Here is a 23,828-nt window from a genome sequence, read left to right as displayed (position 1 = left end):
AAATCTCAGTATTGGGCCTCCTGGGACGTGACCCAGTGAGGGAGTGGTGGTGGCAGAGATATCACACCATAGGAGAACGTGCAACCTGGCACCCCCCATAGTTTAAAGCAGCCTCTATCGACTCCCTGGGTCGGAGACTCTGTGATACAACCCAGTAAAGGAGTAGTGGGGTCTGAGATAATACAGACTCGAGATCCAGAGCACCTTAAGTGAAGCCATAGTGACCCAAGGGAAGAACCCAGAGAAGGCACAAACCTCCGAAATCATGGGAAAGAGGAATAACACTGGAGTAATGAATGTGCACAACCCCACAACATCAGAACCTGATAAAACAGAAAATCAGAGATTTCTAGAAGATCAAATCAGGAAAATAACTGTAGAAATAATAGAGGTGCTTCGAAAAGAACTCAGAGAGAGCCAAAAAGAGATAAAGGATGCAATTAATGAAGTAAAGGCCTCAATTCAAAGCACAAACAACCGATTAGACCACATGGAGAACAGAATCTCGCTCTTAGAAGATGAGCAATCCAAAAATGAATGCATAGTTTCTAATCTAGAAAAAAATATCCAACAGCAGGAATCTGACATTGAAGAAATATGGGCCCATCTTAAGAGAGCTAACCTAAGAATAATTGGAATAGAGGAGGGAAAAGAAAGTGATACCAAAGGGATCAACAATCTCTTCAAGGAAGTAATAGCAGAAAATTTTCCAAATATAGAGCAAGAGGTTGATACACAGATCCAGGAAACTTATAGAACTCCCTTTAGACAGGATCGGAGAAGAGGATCCCCACGCCACATAATTGTCAAAATGACCAATGTGGAAGCCAAGCAGAGAATCTTAAAGGCAACAAAAACAAAGGGCCAAGTGACATTCATAGGCAAACCAATTAGAATCACTCCAGACTTCCCAAACCAAGTCATGAGAGCCAGAAGGGCTTGGAGTAACATATTCCAAACTCTGAAAGAAAACAACTTCCAGCCAAAAATTTCCTATCCAGCAAAACTTTCTATCAAATTAGATGGAGAAATAAGAAGCTTCCATGACAAACAGAAACTGAAGGAATTTATGTCTTCAAAACCAGCGCTAGAGAAAATACTCAAAGAGATTAACTACAAAGAAGAAATAGGTAACACTCACCAGAACCAGAGAAACAAGAGTTTCCATCCAACAGACAACTAAGATTGGTTATCTGTGGAGATTCATTATTTATGTTAGTCTTTTACCTATCTCTAAGTTGTATTGTTTGCCTTTATTGTTGTTAATTTTTAGGATTTCTAGTTGGAATATTAATATACCTTCAGATATAGCATTTGGAAATATTTTATCCAATTCTATTAGTAACTTTTAACTCTGTTTACATTGTCTTTGGATATACAATATTTTCTTTTATTTTTTAGGGAGTTTGTATATTCTTCTGTTGCCTGTGCCATTGAAATCATATCCAAGAAATCACTGCCAATTTCAATGTTGTGAGGTTTTATGACCCAGATTTTCTCCTAAAAGTTTATAGTCTTAAGATTTATATTTAGGTCTTTTATCTAGTTTGAGTTAATACTTGTATATGGGATTAGGTAAGGGTCCAATTTTATTCTTTTCCATGTAATTATTATGTTTCAACAATATTTAGTTAAAAGATTATTATTTCCACCACCAAATGTTCGTGGAAACCTTGTCAAAAATAACTTGACAATATAGGGAAGAATTTAGCTCTAGGCTTGTATTTAACTCCAATGGTTTATATATCTGCCTTTAGAACAGTACTACACTGTTTCAATTATTGTAGCTTTATATGGTTTGAAATCAGAAAATATATATCTGCTAGCTTTGTTCTTTTTCAAGATCGTTTTGGGTATCTAGAATTCATATTCCATAATAGGATAGATTTTTTTCTGAAAAATAAATATATAAATATATGATAGTTTCACCTAAAAAAACAGAAAAAAATATGCTCTAGTAAGAAAGAAAGCAAAAAGAAATATTGAAATGCTATCTTTAAATCATCAAACACTTGGTATCAGACAAATGAAACTGTTATGTGAGATTATCATTTTTAATTTTGGATAAATTGCTATAATACTAGATGTCAACCACTAAGCCAAGCATGGGAAGGAGGGATGGGGAGGGAATGGGGTGGGGATCGGGTGGGGGCTGACTGGGCGATGTGTGCATGTATGTCTACAAAAGTTTGTATCCCACTATGATGTATGAATACAGTGCACCAATAAAATAAAAAAAAAGAAAAAAAAATAAAGAATAGAAAATAGGGCCAGAGGTGTAGCTCAGAGGTAGAAGGCCCCTGGGTTCCATCCCCAGTACCACAAAATTTTAAAAAAGCAAGAGGAGGAATAGAGAGTGGAGAGAGGCCAGGACTCCTTTAGACCTGCAGTCAGTGACGGCCGTCCCAGTCCATTTTCTGTTACTATAATTAAATGCCATGGACTCTTATGATTTGAATCTGAAATGCCCCCACCCCAAAAATGTATGTGTTGGCAGTGCTGCAAGAACGGTGTTTAGAGGTGAAGAAATAAACCCATGAGGGTTCTAACTTCAGTGGATAAATCTATTTGACCAATTAATTTTTTTTTCTGATACTGGGGTTCCTGGAAGCCCTTCTACCTCCAGGCTACGCTCCCAGACCTATTTTTATCCTTTTTTTTATTTGGAAACAGGGTCTCTTATGCTAGCACGGCTGGCTTCGAACCTGCGTGATCCTCCTGTCTCTGCTTCCCAAGCGTGGGGATTACAAGTGTGCGCCACCACGCCCGGCTGCCAAATAATCAGTTAAATGGAGGTACTGAGTGGTAACTATAGGTAGGTAGATGGAAGAGGTTGGCCACGTGTTGTCTTGGGGGCTCTATCTATCCCTGATCTCCCCCCTTCCCTCCTTCCCTCCCTCCCTCTACTTCCTTCTGAGCCAAACAGCTTTCCTCTGTCACACCCTGCTGCCATGGGAGCATTCCTGGCGAGGACCATACCTGGTGGGGACCATACCTGGCGAGGACCATACCTGGTGGGGACCATACCTGGCGAGGACCATACCTGGTGGGGACCATACCTGGTGGGGACCATACCTGGTAAGGACAATACCTGGCGGGGACCATACCTGGTGGGGACCATACCTGGCGAGGACCATACCTGGTGGGGACCATACCTGGCGGGGACCATACCTGGTGGGGACCATACCTGGCGGGGACCATACCTGGTGAGGACCATACCTGGTAGGGACCATACCTGGTGGGGACCATACCTGGCGAGGACCATACCTGGTGGGGACCATACCTGGTAGGGACCATACCTGGCGGGGACCATACCTGGCGAGGACCATACCTGGCGAGGACCATACCTGGTGAAGATCATACTTGGTGGGGACTCTATACAAGTCCCAAGGCAGCACGTGGTGAGACATACGTCCCTGCTTAGGTCTCTCCTGCTCTCCTTATAAAGCCACAGTCCCACTGGCTTAAGGCCTCACCCATATATTTCCTCTAACCATAATGACCTCCCACAGGTCCCTCCTCCAGACCACAGCTGGATTAATTTCCCACCCACCTGATCCCTCACAAGGGGAATTAAATTTCAGCATAAGTTTTGGTGGGGACATTCAAGCTATAGCAATAATACCTCTTGAACGGACACCTAATTAACGAGCAAAGCTAGGCCAAGAGCCCAGAGCATTTTCAGGAAAGAGAGCCACAATGCAAAGACCCTGAGGCTGCCTCAGACTCGATGTGTACAAGGACAAGCTGGAAATGCACGCCGTGGGCTGTTGGTGCAGGAGAATGGATGGCAATGAGGTGGAGAGGTAGGCAGGTCGAATCACCCAGAACCTTCTAGGACATCAGAATATGTCTGAATAGGATTCAAAGCAATTAGGAAGCTTTGGGAGCTTTGAGAAAGAGGTCATATCAGCTGATTTTAATTCCTGAAAGTGTGCCCTGGATGCAGTGTGGATGCAGTACGGGATGGGGTGCAGAAGGGAGGGGACCTACAGTCCATGTGCAGTATTGCATCTGAGATAACCCTAGTGACATTTTTCATTGACCTTCAGCCCACCAGAAGCTGATCTTTTCAGAATGGATTTCTTTAGGGCTTGGCAAAATTCCATCATTTCAGACTAGCTAGGGTATCATGATGGTATTTTTTAACAAGCTGATGCAACATTTTAGCCCCCTAGGGGCTAAGGAGTAGACTTGGACTGAGGAGAATTGGCTGTAAGGAATTAAGAATGTTGGCCAAGCAGGCTGAGCTGGGAAACACTTTCCTAACCCCCAAAGATGTGCAGGAGCTGCATAACTGTCCTTGAAAAACCGAAGACGCACTTGCTCTGTACTATCCAAGCACAAAGCCACCATTCAGAGATGATGTCCTTCAGAAGCATTGTGGGTCTGGGCAGGAGATAGCCTTATGAGTATAGAGGATACAGGAGAGGAAAAAAAAATCAATATTTCCATTTTTCACACTGACTGTTCAATTCACATTGCAGAGCTGAAGCTGTTTTTCCAACTTTTGGCCCAACAATGTCTTTAAGTTATACAAGGACAGAGGTATAAGAGGTTGTTTAAATGTAAAACATACTGAAATTTTATTTGCTATCTCCTTGGAAATGAGGTTTGCACTTATCTTAGTATCTTCTTCTCCACAGAGAGTGGCCTTGCACACATAGATGGATATTCCCAGGATAAAAACAGAATCTTCTAAAACTAGGATCTCGCCATGCGGGGAGAGATGGTGCTTGTTCGTAATGGCAAGCAAATCCATATTCACTTCTAGCTGGGAGGAAGCAGGCCAGAAGTTGAGAGCGGTGGGGCCCTGGCCTGGGTAGATACGCTACGTGAACCATAAGCCACCATCACTTATCCTGGCAGTGAGAAAATTGGAATTGGGAGGGAAAGTTTTGCATCAGGCACTCAGATTCAATAACTGCTTGCATTCCTCGCTGAGCTCCCGAACACCGCGCTCTGGGCATTTAGAGGATGCTCGGTCTGAAACTCTGGACCATGTGTTGCCTGTAGCCACCTGGAACAACTGCTGACAGCACTGGGCTAACACTCCCTTTCCTTACTGTATTCTTTCTTCTCTCTCCCTTCTGTAGATTGATTCCTGCATATTACCTTAGTGCCTGCTATGAACGAAGCGTTTGTGTGGGTCCCCTCTCCAGGTTTTATGTTGAAGCCCTCACGTGACAGTATTAGGAGATGAGGCATCCTGGAAGAGTCCTCACGACTGGCGTGGTGGCCTTAATAAAAGAGTGGAAGAGTACTCTTTAACTCTCTTTCTGCCACAGGATACCATGAGAAGATGGCTATCTGCCACTAGGAAGTGAGCCCTCCTTCACCAGACTAGGGATCTGCTGTCACCTTGGTCTTGGCCTTTCTGGCCTCCAGAACTGTGAGAGTTGTCTGGGCATGGTGCTGCATACCTGTAATCCCAGGACTTGGGAGGCTGAGACAGGAGGATTGCAAGTTCATGGCCAGCCTCAGTCTTTACTGAGGCTCTCCCCAACTTAATGAGACTATGTTTTTAAATAAAGAATATAAAAATAGGGCTGGGAGTGTAGCTTGAAGCAGAATGTCCCTGGGTCCCATCCCTAGTACCAAAAAAAAAAAAAAATGTGGATTCACAAGTGGGTTCAAATCCTGGCTCTGACACTAGTGGATTTTTACAACTTTGGGCAAGGCTGATTCTCAGTATGTCTCAGTTTCCCATTCTGTAAAACAGGGACTCTATCCATCCTGTCAGGGTACAGATTAGATGTGCTCCTATGTTGCAGTAGATGAGGTCTGTGCATGGTACAGGAACTTTGTTAATGTTTGTTGTGGTGGTGATTAAACTAAAAGCATTGCATAAATAAAATATACCATCTCAGCTGGATGTGGTGGCACAGGTCTTTAATCCTTGGGAGGCTGAGACAGGAGGATCACAGGTTCCAGGACAGCCTCAGCTATGAGATTTTCATCAGTCTAAAAATAAAAAATAGGGCTGGGTGTGTAGCTCAGAGGTAGAATGCCCCTGGGTTCAATCACTAGTAGCACACACACACATGCACACACACACACACACACACACACACACACACACAACACAACATCTCATCTTGTGCTTAAAACTTAGCATAAGAGAGAGAGAAAGACACTTAAAGAATTGCAATTCAAAGCAAAAGGTGGCAAACACTGTAACTGGCATATAGTAAAAGCACCATAAAAGCTGTGGAGGACTGCAAACTCCCTATCTCTGCTTCTGCTAAGAGGTGGCATCTCCTCCTCCTCCCCTAGAAACTGGTCTGGTCACATGGCCTGCTTGGCCCATGGAATACAGCTGAAATGACTACGATGTCTTCCAAGGCTGAGCCTCCGGCTCTGAGGATCTGGGGTGCTCCTTCTTGAAGCAAGGTGCCATGCTAAGAGACACCACCTGAGCATGGTGCAGTTGGCACCCCAGGGAGCCTCAACCATCAGCTGCAGGAGTGAGTTGAGTCGGATAGTCTAGTCCATCCCAGCCAAGGATCCTAGATGACTTTAGCTGTCCTGATCCTGATTTCCAGCCACATCTCACGTTCTGTAAGAACGCCCAATCAGCCCACAGAACTGTGAGAGGTGACAAATCATTGTCATTTCTAAGCAGTACATTTGGTCTGGTAAGTTATGCAGCCATAGATGATCCAAACAGGAGCTTCAGAAGAAAAAAAAGAGTCAATTTCAAGTCAAGAGATCATGCTCCCAGCGGAAGTGGGATTCAAGAATGTCCTTGGAGAGAAGAATTGTGGTAAGTAGGAAGAATGTCATTCAAAGGAGAGGAAAGAGCGAGGAATCTGGAGGTGGCCACAGACAGCAGTCAGCCCCTCGAGCAGCCCAGGGGTACTAGTGGAGCATGGGGAGGGAGAAAGGAAAGCCCAGAAGGTTGTGCAGGCCACATCATGTTGGCTTTCTTATTTGTTTGTTTGCTTGTTTGTTTTGTGGTACTGGGGATGGAACCCAGTGACCTTCTACCTCTGGGGTACATTCCCAGACCTATTTTATATTTTATTTGGAAACAGGGTCTCACTAAGTTGCTAAGAGCCTCACTAAGTAGCTGAGGCTGGCTTCGAACCTGTGTTATCCTCCTGTCTCAGCCTCCCAGTGCTGGGATTACAAGCGTGCGCCACCACGCCTAGCTTTCAGGGCAAGCAAAATCAGGAAGCAAAACTCATTCCTGTTCTTCCAAATGAAGGTATCTTATGGGAAACAATGGCACCTTCGGGGTTAGGGAGACAGGAATCTGTGGCAAGTATAGAAAGCACAAAGCAGCTGGGCCTCCCAAAAAGATGGCAGAATTAGAAAGCTGCTCAGGAGCCGCCCAGAGGCTCCCATCTGAGACAGGGTTGGATCCTACGTGCTCTGCATGGTGTGTGAGGCTCTCGGCGTGGCGCTCCTGCCCCAGCTGCTTCGCCAACCTAGTTTCCTTTCAGTGTCCCCTTTACCTCCTCTGCAGCCACACCGAACCTATCAGTGATCCTTGAAGAGCAAGGACATGCACTGTTTTTGCATCTACAGGCAATTCCCTCACCATCAGCTCACTACAAGCTTTTCCCTCCCTGCTTCTGCGAACTCAAACCTGCTCTCTCCCAGTGCTTCCTGCACGCTGCCCCTGTCTGTGCTTCTGACCACCTTCTGTTCCTGCAGCAACCTCCGGACACTCCCTGACTTTCCAGGTGAAATTCCAGAGGGGGAGAATTCGGTTGGGTTAGCTCACTCTCTCCATGAAGACACCTAAGACACCCCTTGGGCTGCATTCTGGGTCAAAGGTCCAGGTCGATTTCATCAGCTGTGGCTGCAGGCCCAGAGCACGGCAGCCTAGGTGCAGAGAGATATTGTTTCCCAGAGCAGGGGCACTTGGATGCTGCAGGTGCCTTTTATGATCTGCTGATCATAGCCTGAGGGCCATTTGAAGAATTCATACTTTATTTATCTATGTAATTAATTTATTTATTGTCCATGGTACTGGGGATTGAATCCAGGAGTGTCCCATGCCCCCAGCCTCCTTTTTTATTTTTTTTATTTTGAAACAGGGTCTCACTAAGTTACTGAGTTCTTGCTAAATTACCAAGGCTAGCCTCAAACCTGCAATCCTCCTGTCTCAGTCTTCCAACTGCTGGGATTACGGCCTTGTGCCAGCACGGCCAGTGGAACTCATACTTTAGAAAGAAACATGGAAAGCTTCTAGGACAGACTGATGTTTTCAGAAATAGCTACTGCTGTAGTTTGGGTATAGTTTGAGTATTGGAAGTGTGTTCCGGAGTGGTGATATGAGAAGGTGGTGGACCCTTTAAGAAGTGGAGGCTAGCCGGGCGGGGTGGCACAAGCTTGTAATCCCCGAGCACTTGGGAGGCTGAGACAGGAGGATCGCACACTGAGTTGGCTTAAGAGGCCCTGTTTCCAAATAAAATATAAAATAGGTCTGGGAGTGCAGGCTGGAGGTAGAAAGCCCCTGGGTTCCATCCCCAGTACCACCAAAAAACTATAAAAAATAAAAAAAGAAGTGGAGGCTATAGGGAGGTGATTGGGTCATTGGGAATATCCCTCAGAAGAAATTAAATGAGCTCTTAGCCAGGCCTGGTGGCGCACGCTTGTAATCTCAGTACTTGGAAGGCTGAGACAAGAGGATATGGGTTCGCGGCCAGCCTCAGCTACTTAGTGAGGCCCTTTGCAACTCAGTGAGACCCTGTTTCAAAATAAAGAATAAAAAATAGGGCTGGGGGATAGCTCGGAGGTAGAATGCCCCTGGGTTCCAATCCCAGTACTGCCTAAATAAATAAATAAAAATAAATAAGCAAGCTCGCCGGGCGTGGTGGAGCACGCTTGTAATCCCTGCGCTTGGGAGGCGGAGACAGGAGGATCGCGCTGGTTAGAAGCCAGCCTCGCTGGCTTAAGAGACCCTGTTTCCAAATAAAAAATATAAAATAGGTCTGGGAGTGTAGCCCGGAGGTAGAAGGGTTTCCAGGAACCCCAGTACCACCAAAAAATAAGTAAGTAAAAATAAATAAACTCTTGAGGAATACATTAGTCTTCAAGAGTGAGTTGTTATTTAAGTACAAGATTTATCTCTCCCCACACTCTGGCTTCCTGTCTCACCATGGAAGATCCTATGTACAGGTCCTTTTTACCATTGTATCGATACCCTCACTGGAGCCTGAATTAATGGCACCATCTTGGACTTTCTTCCAAATCATTAGCTAAATAAACCAATCTTTTCTTTTAAAGTACACTGTCCAGGTATTTTGTTACAGCAACAGAAAAGAGACTAATACAGCTACCCTATGAATGAGATGGCTTACTGAGGGAAGAGAATGGCATTGCACGGCTGGTTAGGAAGCTGTGGCCAGAGGAGGGGATGAGGCCTCAAGCCATGCTGAGGGCAGTGGTGGTGAAGAGGGACAGGAGCAAGTGGTCTCATACCTGAAGCTGTGCCCCAGGATGGAGATGCTGGAGTTCAGCCAAAAGCCTGGATCTGCATGCTCTGGAAGTCATTAAGAGCCGAATTCACACTGGGGGAGAGGGTGTGTAGCATAGTAAGAGATAAGCCAAGTCAGATATTTAGAGAGCTCTCTGACATGGAAATGGCACAAAAAAGAAAAAACAAAACTTACCCGGGCGTGGTGGTGCACGCTTGTAATCCCAGCATTTGGGAGGCTAAAGACTGGAGGAATGCGGTTCACGGACAGCCTCAGCTACTAAGCGAGGCCCTTTGCAACTGAGCTAGACCCTGTTTTGAAATCAGAAAGAATAAAAAAAAAAAAAATAGGGCTGGGGATGTCTCTCAGAGGTAGAATGCCCCTGGGTTCCATCCCCAGTACCGGGAAAAAAAAAAAAAAAAAAAAAAAAAAAAAACACTTGAGAAATGATCCATATCAGCAATATTTATACAGATAAGTAGAGACCTGGTGAGTCATAGCACCCCATAAAAACAGAAGCATCCTCCCTACTTCCTCTCTTATTCTCAGTAGCACCAGCTCCCAGGATCCTGCATGCACCCACACGGATCCAAACCCTGAATTTCCAGTCTGTTTCCCTACTACTTCTTGGGAATCTGCTCTATTCTCAAAACACAGCTGCGGTGCTACAATTAGTGAAGCTCTGTCCCAGGAAAGCCTCGTCACCATTTTGCTTAGATCAGAGAATGGCTTAACTTTGATGTCTGCCTGCACCCCGTGCGAGACACCACCGGCGGTCTACTCCCCGCAAGCATTCAATCTTCACATCCAAGGGGAGAAGGGAAAAGTGCGGGGTAGGAGCCCAAACCAATTTTTTTCTCTGTGATTGAGATGAAAATATGCACCGTAGGGTTCCTGACATATCTGACTTGCATCCTGTCTTGGGCTTTCCCTCTCTTTGCACAAATACCTTCCCCCAGATCCAAACTTCCTCTGGCTTCCCAAACATCAGCACAGCTCTGAAGCCCCACACCCCTCATCCAGGCCACATGTTGGAGGTAATCGAGTGGATTCCTGTGTCTGTTAGGGCTCCTGGCGGCATGAACTGAGACAGACGCAAACCAAATCAAGTTCAAATAGAGTTTACTAGAAGCACATGGGAGGCCTAAAGAACGTAAAGAACTTTCCAGAAGGAGGAGGGGGGAAGGAACAACCCGGGAAGCCTGAAGATCATCAGCGGGCAGGAGAGGTACAATAACCTCATGAGAACATTAGCAGTGCTCTGTAACAATGCTATCTTTGCGTCACATTCTTCATGAATCTTATTTCTGGGAGGAAGAGATTAATTGCACTGGGCTGGACCGTGCCCACACCCAGGCAGCACAGGCTTGCCAACTCTGCGAGGTATTTTAGGTTGGAGGTTAAGAGCTGGTCCCTGGAACCTGACAGTGTGGGTCTGAATCCTTGCTCTATCACTAGCTGTGGGACCTTGGGCAAGCCATTATCACCATGTCCCTCTTCCCCCTCTGTACAAGCACATGAGAACTAATCAAGAGAGTGATTGCACGGGGCGAGGATTCCACAAGTCTCGCTATGAGTACAGTACTGTGTAGTTGCATAAGGCCCCTGGATTTACAGTCCAACCAAGAGTGCCAAGAGAAGTCAGCCTTCAGAAGACATCAGGAGCTATCATCAGGAGAGGCCCAGGGCCTCACTATGCTCTGCCATCGTACCCCTCCACCAGACCGCGGGCTCCCTGAGGATGACAGACACTGCTTTTCTATTCACTGGGGCCTCCGTGAGCACCTGAAGCGTCTGGCACTCTGGGCCTGGCTCAGTGAACCCCTGTTGGATTTTAGAACGTTGAAAAATTCCTCTGCATGTTCCCAGTCAGTGGCTACAAAACTCTATCTGGAGAGGGCACGCAAGAAGTATTTGCTGATTGGATGGAAAGGGCTATGGGAAAGGGAAACCAGGGGAAGTATGGTTTTCTCAGAAAGAAAGAACATTGGGACTAAAGAGATGAACTTGCATCTGGCAGGACTTGGTGGTAGGCAAGTGATAAGTAACTATTTTCTGATGTGATAATTATAAAAATGGCATAGATGAAGCTGGGCGTGGTGGCGCACGCTTGTAATCCCAGCGCTTGGGAGGCCAAGACAGGAGGATCACACAGGTTCGAAGCCAGCCTCAGCTACTTAGTGAGGCTCTCAGCAATTTAGTGAGACCCTGTTTCCAAATAAAATATAAAATAGGTCTGGGAGGATAGCCCGGAAGTAGAAAGCCCCTGGGTTCCACCCCCAGTACCACCAAAAGAAAAAAAAAAAAGAAAAAAATGGTATAGATGGTCTGTCTAATCTTTTCTTCTGAACATCTAATGCCTTTAGATCAGTATGACAGGGACAGAGAAGCCACAAGTTACTTGCCAAATCATCTTAGAGAAGGGGTGGCTCATCTGCCACACCTATCCTGTATCTGCCCTGAAGGGATTCCTGGCATCTCACCAGGCTGTCCCAGCTTCCTCACGGGCTTGCAGAGCCCAGTGGGTAGAGTTTACCTAGCTCCTGTAAGCTTGCTCACCAGGGACCAGGAAGCACAAGAGATAAGCCCTCAACTGAAGTGTGACCCTGAAAAAGTTCACTTCTCTGGCTTTTGGTGACCGAGTCTATAAAATAGAATAATCCTTGTCTTGCAGCTCATGGAAATGTGCAACAAGTGCAGTCACATCCCTGGGCATTTCATCTGGAACCCAACTCAAACTGGCTTGAGGGAAGGGGGACTTTGTTGGCTCATACTGAGCAGTCAGGAGTGGATCTTGGCCCAAAGGCAACAGTAGCAGGTGGTTTCTCACCATCTCTCAGCTCTCCTGCTCTACTGACTTCATCCTCTGTTCCTGAATGGTGTCCCATCATCCCCTGAGAGCTCCAGCATCTTATACTCTCACATTCAAATTCAGTTTTCCAGTAGATCTGGGATCAACTAGGTTAGCTCAAATTAGATAATATGGCCAGGAAGATGCAATTAGATTGGCCTGAATCCAGAGCCAGTCAATCCACATATAAGGAAGATGGGTTGGGGTGGCTATGTGCCTGACTTTCAGCTGGGAAGAAATAGGATGAGGACAGGGAGCACCAGAATAATACCTTGCGGTCCAAGAATGAGAGAGAAATGGCATTCCAAAAGATATTTAGGGTACTATGAAGAGGAAAAAGGAAAGTGGATGATGGGTTGCTAAAATAACAAATGCGTGCTACGCCTAGGCATTTTCTATCATGTGATACAAAGCTTGTATCTCAGGTTCCCTCTTTGCTGTGAAGTCTTCCCTCCTTATCCACAAGCTCCTGTGGGTGCCCGAGGAGCAGCCACCTCACTACAGTCATCCGTCTTCCTCCTCTGCACTTCTGTAGCCCGCAGCACGGTATCACTCATCGGCAACGGGCTGTGTCGGCTATTAGTTATCTTTTCATGTACACGTTCTGTGGCAGAATCCCGGAGAGTAGGGGTCACGTCTTATTCATCTTGTGTCCCCCACAGCACTTTGCCTGGTGTTTGGGGCATGGCAGATAGTCCATAAATCTGCTGACAGATCAAACAACTGATCTATATGCTTCTGGAGCCACAAAGGTAGATGATAGCTTGATTCAACTACAAAACTACAAAGAAAGAGGAAATCATGTTCTTCACACCATTTCAGGAAGATTAAATCTTTTCTGGGCTAAATAATGCCAATGGGGTCAAGATTACTATCTTTTTTGGTCTCAGGCCTCAGCTGCTGGCATCTTTCTATCTACAAAGTATTTAGTGAAGACCTAAGGCATTCTGGTCTCAGTGCCCTGCCCCTGAGGATGATTGCCAAGGATGGCAATCACAGAAAGAAAAAGCAGACATCTGTCCTCAGTGGCCCCCATCTCAGCCAACAGGCCAGAGCTCCAGGATCCCATCAGTGGGACTCATACTGGTTCTCTGCCCTTCCCCTAACCCCCCTAGTCTCTGTCCTCATTGGTAATTCTGGCGTACCAGCACAAGGAATAGGGAAAGGAGATGGAATAAGGGAGTCAGAAATGACCAAGTTTGCAGGGGTGGTGGTGCACGCTTGTATTCCCCAAGCTTGGGAGGCGGAGACAGGAGGATAGCACAGGTTTGAAGCCAGCCTTGCTAGCTTAAGAGACCCTGTTTCCAAATAAAAAATATAAAATAGGTCTGAGAGTGTAACACAAAAGAAAGAAAGAAAGAAAGAAAGAAAGAAAGAAAGAAAGAAAGAAAAGAAAAGAAACGACCCAGTTCAGATGATGAAAGTCCTCTGCTCCCAGGCTAGTCTGGGTTCAGGAGGCCAGTGGCTTGGGTTTCACACCCTGGCAGACCATCCCAGGCCAGGCATTTGCCCACTGGTCTCATCCGATCCGCACAAACCTTCCTCAGGGACACCCAGCTTTGGTCCTCTCAACTGTAAACTGAGTCAGCTGACATGAGAATTAACTGAAAGAGATACAGAGAGCTTCCAGCTCGTGGTGAACACTCGCTAAATGCGAATGAATGGCGGAAGGAGGAGAACCCGCGGTTGGTAACGGAGGGGAGAGGTCTGGAGGTCGTGGCATAGGGAGGAACCAGGGCCACGGCAGGGAAGGGGACAAAAAAGAATCCGCGGGACCGGGACACCACAAAAGGACAACCAGCTGTCGTCCCGCCGGAGCCGACAGCGAACGACGGAAGGCGGCGCCGAGGCCACGCCCCTAGTCACGCCCCGCACAGGCCACGCCCACCGAGCCCCGCCCCGCCCCGCCCCGGTTCTGCCCCAGCCCCGCCCAAGACCCGGAAGTAAAAGCCGCTCCGCCTCTTCCGAGCGGGGTCAGAGCCCGGCGGCGAGAGCGAGGTTCCTGAGAGTGCGGCGCCCTCCGCGCCCGGGCAGCCCCCGGCCCAGCCATGTCCCGGAACCTGCGCACCGCGCTCATTTTCGGCGGCTTCGTCTCCCTGATCGGCGCCGCCTTCTACCCTATCTATTTCCGGCCCTTAATGAGGCTGGAGGAGTACCGTGAGTGACCTCTGACCCCGCGCGGTGACCTGGCCCAGTCGCTAACCCCGTCACCCCCACCCCGACCCCATCAGCGCCTCGTGATGCCCTGGAAAGAGCTCAGGAGTCCGCCACAGCCGGGTTCGGATCCTGCCTTGGGCAGCTTTGTAACCGCGGACAAGTGGCTCAACCTCTCGGATCCTCAGCGTTCCCAGCTATAAATGTCTATATCTGCATTATCAGTAATAAACTTGTGGAGCCTCCCGAGAGCATTAGAGGTGGTGTTATATACGAAAGCAGCCGCACGTAGTAGGTCGACATTAAGTACCAGTTCACACTGAGTTAACAAACACCGGACGTTTAACATGTCGGGGTACACATACCTTGGTCCGTTTAATTTGCCCACTCTTCCCCCAAGGTAGTTGTTATTACCTATTTTACAAATGAGGCCACTGAGACTCAAAGAGGTTGTGTAACTTGCCCAAGGTCACACGGCCAGTAAGTGGCTAGGCAAATATTCCAGGCCCCTGTCTCCAGAGCCTCCTCCATAGCTCAAACTGGGGATGGTGATGGGGGGGGGCAGATGGGATCCTGAGCTGAAAGGCGTCTTTATTGCACTTCATTTTCACTCCCAAAGATATCTGTGAGCAGAAATACTCCAAATCTAAACTGTTAACCAGAGTTTTTGAGGTTTCTCTTCTCTTTTTCTTCCTCAAGTCGTTTTTCAGATTCTGCTGGTTTCCTTCATTTGAAGCTGGTTGCTCACATGACAGTGGTGACTGTCCTGGGAGTAATTTTCCTCCTTAATCATTCAGGTCCTATCATTCTAAAAGCCAAACTCTCCTTCCTTGAGACCTATACCTCGGCAAGGATTAGCACTTTGATACATCTGAAACCATCTGTCAGAGAGAAAATATTAGGCATTAGAGGCTCATTTTGTTCTCCAGGAAACCTGAATCATCCTGAAGATGGAAGAGGGCCAACCCTGCCCCTTGAGAATATTAGCAGAGGCTGAAAGCTTGGCAATGTGAAGGGAAAAGCTCCGTGTGAATGCTCTGCCCGTTACAAATGCTACAACATTTGGTTTCTGGAGGCAGAGCGTTTTAAGCACACACTCAGATTTCTGTGTAGCTTCTTTTATCAGTCAAGGCTGAAATGGCCTCTGTGCATTCTACCTTTCAGCCCATCTGCATGTGCTGGGTGGGGGTAAAATTGGGGTGGTGGGGAGTCCTGGATAACCGACTTCTATGTGCCTCCTCACTAGATCCCCGCCCCGGGTGATTGCAGTATGGCTTCTAGGCTGGAAGGAGGGACAGAGTTGGCTTTGGGTCCTACTGGAAAAGCTTCAGTTATCAGGACCAGCGCATTGGGTCTCAGCTGGGGTTGCTTTGTCCTCGGGAAACATTTGTCCCTATCTGAAGACATTTTTGCTTGTTGCCGCAAAGGGAGAGAAAGGGAGGCAAGTGCGCTACTGGTATCTACTGGATAGAAGCCAGGGCATGCTTTCTGCAATGCATTGGTTAATCCTCTGTGGCAGAGAATTAGCCAGCTTCAAATGTGAGGAGTATCTTGGTCTGAGGAGAAAGCCAGTTTTACTTTGAGCTTTGGCTGGGAGGGGCGGGAGAGCCAGGACGAGGAAAGGTACCAGAGAGAGAAAACAGTTTTTAGAGAGGGAGGTGGCATGGGCTTCTGAGCTCAGGTAGAGAAAAGATCCTTGGGCTGGAGGCAGGGCACCTCTTCTTCCTACCCAGGAATACTCTTTACATTCCTAGGGGGTTAGACATCCTGAGGAAAAGGCCACAGTTCTTGGAAGGGCAGAAGCCAGGCCCTGATAACTGAATTACTAGTCAAAACAGATTTGGAGCCAGAGGCTGGCAAGTAAGTAGTCTCAGCCATGTAGAGTAGGAGTGTCCAGTCACCTTAGGTTTTGTAGCTGAGACAGTCTGGGTATGGGGACCTGGAGGTTCTGAGGTCTGTGCTGGAATAAGCTACAGGCAGCAGAAAAGAGGAGGAAGGCTACTTAAGATTAAAAAAAAAAAAAAAAGCTGAGGAGATCTTCCATGATTGCTAAGCAGACAGGCAGGCTGCTGTCTCAAGTCTGTCTGTCTGGGCTTCATTTTGACAGTTACTGCCATCCACAGTTCTTTCATTCATTCAGCAAGCCTTTACTAAGTATTACATGAAGCACAAGGTCAGCCCACGCGTGATACCCCAAGAACGGCAGAGTGCAGAGAACACTGGGAAGGTTGCATTTGGCCTTGGGACGATTGGGGGGGGGGAGTGGGAATCAGTGGCCGGATACTAGAGGTTTAGGTACGGTTGTGCTGTGCTTCTGGAGGGGGCCCCGATGTTGCTCTTGGCTTTTGTCCTGTTGCACAGTGTGTTTTGCCGGAGGAGGGCATGTGTAGGGAAGATTATGCATGGGTGAAACTAGATGCCTAATCTTTGTTATGTCTTTATCTCCTAGAATAGGCGGTGATCCTGGATATCTTCATTTGAAAAAGAACAAGCCTTTTAGGCATTGAGACCAACTGGTTAAGCGAGACAGGATGAAAGATCACTTTTGTGACCCTGTTCATCTTTAGTTTTAACTAGATGTGCAGAAGCATAGACTCATAGGGTTTTTGCTGGGGGGGGTCTTGCGCTTGTGAATTCCCCACATCTAGGGTGGCTTGTCCAAGGTTACCCTGCACATTAAGGTCCACCTGCTGGGTGGACGCCAGACCCTGCCTCCCCTGACCTCATCAATACCTTGTTATGGTACCTTTAAGACGATGAAGAAGGTTTAAGACTCAGCCAAGTCTAAGTTCATGGAAAGAGCTTGGGGGGGACCTCGGTCCTACTGTTGCTCCGTTCTGTTCTCTTCCTGTTGCACCTTGATGCCCCAGCTGACATTTGAGGTGGACATAATCTTACCTCACTTGCTAAGTGCTTAGAATATGCTTTCCAGCCAGACGTGGTGGCGCACGCTTGTAATCCCCGCGCTTTGGAGGCTGAGACAGGAGGATCGACAGGTTCGAAGCCAGCCTCAGCTACTTGGTGAGGCTCTCAGCAACTTAGTGAGACCCTATTTCCAAATAAAAATATAAAGTAGGCCTGAGAGTATAGCCCGGAGGTAGAAAGCCCTTGAGGTTTAGTACCCCCCCGCCCCCCACACACACATCTATCTGCTTTCCATGCCTTTCACCATATATACAAATGAAATGCACAGACTGAAGTCTTGTTTTCTAACATAAAGCTGCCTGGATCCAGACTTTCTGGTAAGGAAACACGTTTAAGGTGTTTGTCGGAGCCAGAGCCGCTGATCCACGTGCCCATTGGATCCCCTTCCTCCAGCTGGTCACCATGAGCTGTTCTGGTGCTGCGGTTTCTCCTCGGCCACTGGTTCACGACTGCTCTATAGCTGTTTGTTCCGGCAGGCCAGCTGGTGCACACTGGCTGCCCTGGTTTCTCTCAGCCAGCTGGCTCACACTTGCTGCCATGGTGGTGTGGTTTCTCCCCACCTCGCGTCCACACCTGCTTTAAGGCCCTTTGGTTTCTCTCGGCCAGCTGGCTCACACACTTCCCTTTGTGGCCGTTTCACAGGCAGCGTTATCAGCAATTACTGCTTTACATTTACTTTTGCCCCCTCAGGCTGTGATTGATACTGCTGTCAGGACCACTAGGTCCCTCAGTCACCGCTGCCCACGAGTGTTTGGCCGCCCTCCGCCTCTGGTTCTCACCTGCCATCCGTGCGTATCCAGTCCTGGATCCCCCGGAGGCCCTGATGTGTCTAGGCGACAGCAGCCAAACACAGAGAAAGTGCTTTCTCTAAAAATTTGTATTAGCTACTCTCAAACGTTTACTTGGGGTAATCATCACAGAGCAGTCACACTGGTGTTGGATTTTCTTACGTGTGCATTTCGCAGTTGCTTATTTTTTTTTTTTAAGAGAAAATCCAAACCGACAGAAAAGATCCGAGAGTAGTGGAATAAATTCCTCTGTATCTTTCACCTAGATTTACCAGTTACTAGCATTTGCTACATTTGCTTTCTTCCCTGTAGGTAATGTATACACATAAGTATATTTACATGCTATTGTTACTGCTATTTGCTGAACTTTGTGAGAGTAAATTGAGGACCCTCATTTTAAATACTTCAGCCTGTATTTCTAAGAGCATTCTCTTATTTTAATCACAATACAGTCATCCAATCCAGAGGGTTTTTTTAAAAATCTTTTTGGTACTGGTGTCTAGGGACATTCTACCTCTGATCTAGACCTGCAGTCCTGTTTGTTTGTTTGTTTGTTTTGTAGAACTGGGATTAAACCCAGGGACATTCTACCTCTGATCTAGACCTGCAGTCCTGTTTGTTTGTTTGTTTGTTTTGTAGAACTGGGATTAAACCCAGGGACATTCTAACTCTGAGCTCTACCCCCAGCCCTATTTTATTTTTATTTTTTTGTGGTACTGGGGGGTGGAACCCAGGGTTTTCTACCTCCGGGCTATACTCCCAGCCCTATTTTTTTATTTTATTTGGAAACAGGGTCTCACTAAGTTGCTGAGAGCCTCACTCAGTAGCTGAGGCTGGTTTCGAACCTGTGCGATCCTCCTGTCTCAGCCTCCCAAGTGCTGGGATTACAAGCATGCACCACCATGCCTGGCTCCTATTTTATTTTTTATTTTGAAACAGGGTCTCGCTAAGTTGTAGAGGGCCTCCTAAGTAGCTGAGGCTGGTTATGAACCTGTGACCCTCCTTTCTCAGACTCTCAAGTATTCAATCCATGAAATTTAATATCAGTACAATGCTCCTATCTGATGTATAGTCCGTGTTTAAATTTTGCCATTGTCCCAATTCACATCTTTCTTTTTTGTGTGTGTGGTAGGGGGATAGAACTCAAGGGCGTTCTACCTCTGAGCTATACCCCCAGCCCTATTTTTTTATTCTTTATTGAGTTGCAAAGGGCCTCACTAAGTAGCTGAGTCTGGCTTCAACCACGATCCTCCTGTCTCAGCCTCCCAAATGCTGGGATTACAAGCGTGCACCACCATGCCCAGCCATTGCCTTCATTTCAATTGTTTATTGGCAGAAGATGAGGGAAGTAAATTGCTAAGGTCCTATTTTTGCACCAGATTCTATCTGCTTTTTCTGTTGGGTTTCTTCCTGTTGGCCCTCCATGAGGACAAACTCAAATAGTACTTATAAGGCATCCGAAGGAGCTGGCACTTAAGTATACTGCATGTATTTGCTCAGCTGTCAGTGTTAAATACAGTAAGTCGCACACTAGCTCTATTTCCTAATATGAATGTTGACTATAAAAATATGTTTTCATTTCCAAAGACTTAAAAGTCATTAGGTAGATTCTTTTACTACCATAAGAAATCGGCCCACCTGCATACATAAACAGCCTAGCCCTTTGGAGATAAAGATTCTCAATTAAAACTGCAAATCAAATCACTGCCTCAGCACCAGGGGGCAGAGTCGGGCTTGCTGAGACACTGGAGTGGGGAATTTTCTAACCTTGTACCATGGTTGGGTTTTGATCATCTCACCCTGATACAAACGTGCTCACAACTGAAGTGAGTAATTAGCTCATTTGTTTGTGTAGTTAAATCCCTGGCTCCTGCCATTGCCCTTTTTCAGAGGTTTATTTACATTTGCAATAACTCCAGTGATAGCGAAATACAAACCTGTCCCCATCATCGAAATGGACTTGTGGAATCTGAGAGACTAGTTTCTGTTTTCCTTTTAGCATATTCTGCCTTCACAAATAAAGTGTCTTTGTGTGGTATCATGAATTTACATAAGACTTCTTTGGCCTTAGAGTATTTATAAAACATTAATGGATTAAAGAACCAGCGGATATAGATAGGATGCTAATACCTGGTTATCACTGGGTAGGAATTGGTTTAAATTGCCTGTCCAGGCCAAACTACAGAGGTGGTTGCATTAGGACAAGGATTAGGAAGAGATTATGGTCTATTTAAAACAAATCCTTAGTCTCTTTCAAACCTCATTAGCAGTTAGCAAGAAAGTGTGAAGACAGGGGCCCTTTCTCTTCCTGGGTTCTCCATTGCATCGCAAGAGGTTAGGACACAATTAGGCATTCTGTCCCTGCCACCCAAAGTTGGCCGCCTCCTGCCCTTGGCAGCCTGCTGGGCCTTTGGCTCTGCAATACCTGCGTCTTAAAGAATGTATTTGGTGTACCAGGATGACTGATTTTCTTAAATCTATACATCTAGAATACTTTCTGGCAGTGAATTATTTTCAAAACTTATCTCTTCTTCCATAATATCAGAGAATAGGCCTTTTAGGTCTAGAAAATTATATCTATTTTTGTTCCCAGCAAGACTGATGACAGTGTGATCTTTTACACATTGGCATTTCCTAAGAGCATGTTGGAGACATCCATACTTTGAAACGTCCATGTTGACAGCACAGTAAAACTCAGTCCTACAAGAATTTAAGATCGTAGGAAATGACAACATGTTTTGTGTTATTTCAGAAATGTGAATACCTTTGAAGCTCCATATTCACTTAGGTTGGAAGAAGGCCTGATAGTCCTGGTGCAGAGGCCGGGTCGCCATGCACCAGCCCCTTTCAGAGGGGCGCGGTGAGGCAGAAGGCCCTTGTCTCCATTCGGCCCCTTGAGCTGACTTCTCCATTGAGACTGCCATAATCCCCACTGCCCGGTGCTTTATTTGCCAAAGCAAAACTTAGCCTTGATAAACCGTCAGGTAGGCCACTTAGGATTGACTTTCTGTCACATCGCCACAGAGGCAAGCCCAGTAGATATTAGAAGAGGTAAAACCCTGTTTCTGTACTTTTATGTTTGTATAACTTTATGAGAATCCAGAGGCCCAAATAAAGAAAACAGCCTAATACTAAATAAGAGCTAAATGTGGATTTAAAGAAACACTGTCTGTCTGATTAAAACAAAGGTCTGATTACAACATTTAATTACTATAATTTAGTAGTAAACATCCTTTGGCTCCAAGCCTTTCTTCCAAAAAGCTGCCATTTGTCAAGATACTTAAAATAATAAGTCTTTGTTGTCTCAGACCTGGAGTTTATTCTAAACCACTTAGAAAGATGCGTCAGAGTGCTTAAAACCCACAGTCATAAAGTGCCCGGCTTCTCTTGGCCCATGCTGGTTGGACATATCCAAAGAGACCGCCTAAGCCGCCGGAGCTACCACGTGCTTACTAATTGGCACAGCACCTGCAATCAATTAGGGAAGCTTCAATTATCCAAACCAAAGCCGCCCACCCAAAGATTAATTTTCTGCTCTATTTCCTATCAAAAACATAGCATATTTAGCTCCGAGTCTGGTCCTTCGGTGGAGTGCATTTAGACATACAAACTACATCGCTTTCTTGATAATTGTACTTGTTCCTCCATTTCAGCAGCCTTCCGCTTGTAACATCACGCCCACCCGTTCTTTCAAAATTGTTCTTTTTCTGTTATTTTGTTGCCTTTCCAAAATGCTGAGATCTCAGGAAAAAGATGTTCGTTGGGAGCTTTTCTTTTGAAGTTGCAAGCTTTCTTTATTTTATCGAAAATACCCAATCTGTCTGCATTATAAGATCTAACTTTCACAACCTGAAAGCTTTGAGTAATGGCATCTCTGAAGTTAATACCACTCATAAGTATTGTTTCTAATTGTCCTGTGTCATTGGCTCATGTAAATACAAAGATTTTTGCCCTTTCTTCTTTCTGAAGAGTAATTGTTCTGTTGTGTTTTGCAGAGAAGGAGCAAGCCATAAATCGGGCTGGTATTGTTCAAGAAGACGTGCAGCCACCAGGTACACTTGAAAAAAATCAAAAGGGAATCTCATTTATACCCTTGTGTGGTACGGTTGTATCTCTCTGCTTTGCTGGGGAGAGAGGGAGGATGCTTTTTGGCTCTGAGACTAGACTGTGATTTTGCTACTTCTTTTATAACAGTTGCATTTTATAACATTTTATAGCGGCTATCCAAGACTTCCTCTTAAAAATTCACTGCAGAATACTTTTTGCAAGTTTGTTGGGTTCCTCTTTTGCATCCGATAAGTGGGTATAAAAATGTAACAAGTGTGCAATTAAATATGAGGCATGAATAGCTGTTTTGCCGACTTATTTACCAAGCACCTACTTAAAAACTACCCTCTTGGGAAAACCGCATTTACTTGTGAGCTATTTTAATTGATGTGAAATTCATATTTATACAAAAGTTCCCAAAAAACTCCCTTTATGGCTGAGAGGGTCATTCTTTTGAGATGATCTAAGTTGGCTGAGAATGCGAGATTTCCACTTATTAACCCAAACTCTCATAATCTGTGGCAACATTTTTATCTGTTTATTTAAATTTTAACTGAGCCAGATACATATCTTCCTGTTATGGGGCAATTTCTGAGCCACTTAACAGTCCCTTGTGGCTGCCAGGCCTCCCGGCCATTTCATTCCAGGGCTCCAGCGGCTGCTGCTCACTGTCTGAAACCACACGGAAATTGCTCAGTGCTCGGTCGGTCCTTTAAAAACGAATCCTGTCTTATTCGTGTTTCTTTCCATAGGGTTAAAAGTGTGGTCTGATCCATTTGGCAGGAAATGAGAGGGCTGTCACCAGCTCCAATTATGAAAGTAGACATCTTCATGCTTTTGATTCTGCATGGAGAACAATAAGTCACCTCATTATAGAAGGATGGCTGGAGAAGAAAACTCTGCGATGCTGTCAATGAGAATACGTGTAATAAGAGATTCTGCACGAGGATGCATATTTCCCTTAGTAGCAAAAGAACCCTGGAACAAATTACATCATTAGGAAGGTTTTCATGATTCCGTTGACTTTTCAAAAAGGAAGCTATCTGCGAGGCTGTTTGCAGGAGAACTGCTTACTATTCCGTCTTTATCACTTACTGAGCTGTGATATGAATGCAAGTAACTCGTGGGCTTAAGAAGGACCGTGCCTGATCCGCCACCTCCAAATAAGAGATTGCTGTGGAAACCACCATGCTGAGCTCCTCGCAAGTGGTCAAGTTGCTCAAGCTCTTGGAGGGCAAGGTACTCGGTGTCGTTTAAGAATGCGCAGTTAAGCCGAACCATCTCTGGTGAAGATTGTTCCATGTTGGAAGATAAATAAACACGAACCAAGTCAAACCATACCGGTGTACGTGCATAGTAGAAATCAGTGGTGAATTAACAGAAGTGAAGATGTGTATATTAAAATGATTTATTTTTATTTCACAGAGGTATATTCACTTTTTGGTAAATCTTTTTTTGCAAACTAAATTATAGTACTGAGAAGTGCTATTTCACTTGATATTTGTATTGTGTTCATCTGTTTGTATATAGCACTTTAAAGGTAAATAGCATATTTGTTGAGGCAAATATTTATTGGATGTCAGTTCTCTACCAGGTGCCTTCCCAGGTGCTACAAAGATGAAGGTGAGAATG

General features: G+C 45.8%; 1 protein-coding gene across 2 annotated transcripts; it reads left to right on the top strand.

The window, feature by feature from the left end:
- Nucleotides 1-14,330: 14,330 nt before the first annotated feature.
- On the top strand, nt 14,331-22,986 carry SMIM20 (small integral membrane protein 20; the record flags this gene model as incomplete). Of its 2 annotated transcripts, XM_080698073.1 has the most annotated exons (3): nt 14,331-14,439; nt 22,145-22,201; nt 22,949-22,986. In XM_080698073.1, 3 exons carry the CDS (start codon nt 14,331-14,333, stop codon nt 22,984-22,986), a joined length of 204 nt encoding a protein of 67 aa, XP_080554199.1. The 2 variants fall into 2 exon arrangements, with proteins under 2 accessions (XP_080554199.1, XP_080554200.1); XM_080698074.1 differs by lacking the exon at nt 22,145-22,201.
- Nucleotides 22,987-23,828: the final 842 nt, after the last annotated feature.

The sequence above is a fragment of the Muscardinus avellanarius genome (genome assembly GCF_963383645.1).
Source record: "Muscardinus avellanarius genome assembly, chromosome: 6".
Taxonomy (NCBI): domain Eukaryota; kingdom Metazoa; phylum Chordata; class Mammalia; order Rodentia; family Gliridae; genus Muscardinus; species Muscardinus avellanarius.
This window is presented reverse-complemented; position numbering and strand designations above follow the sequence as displayed.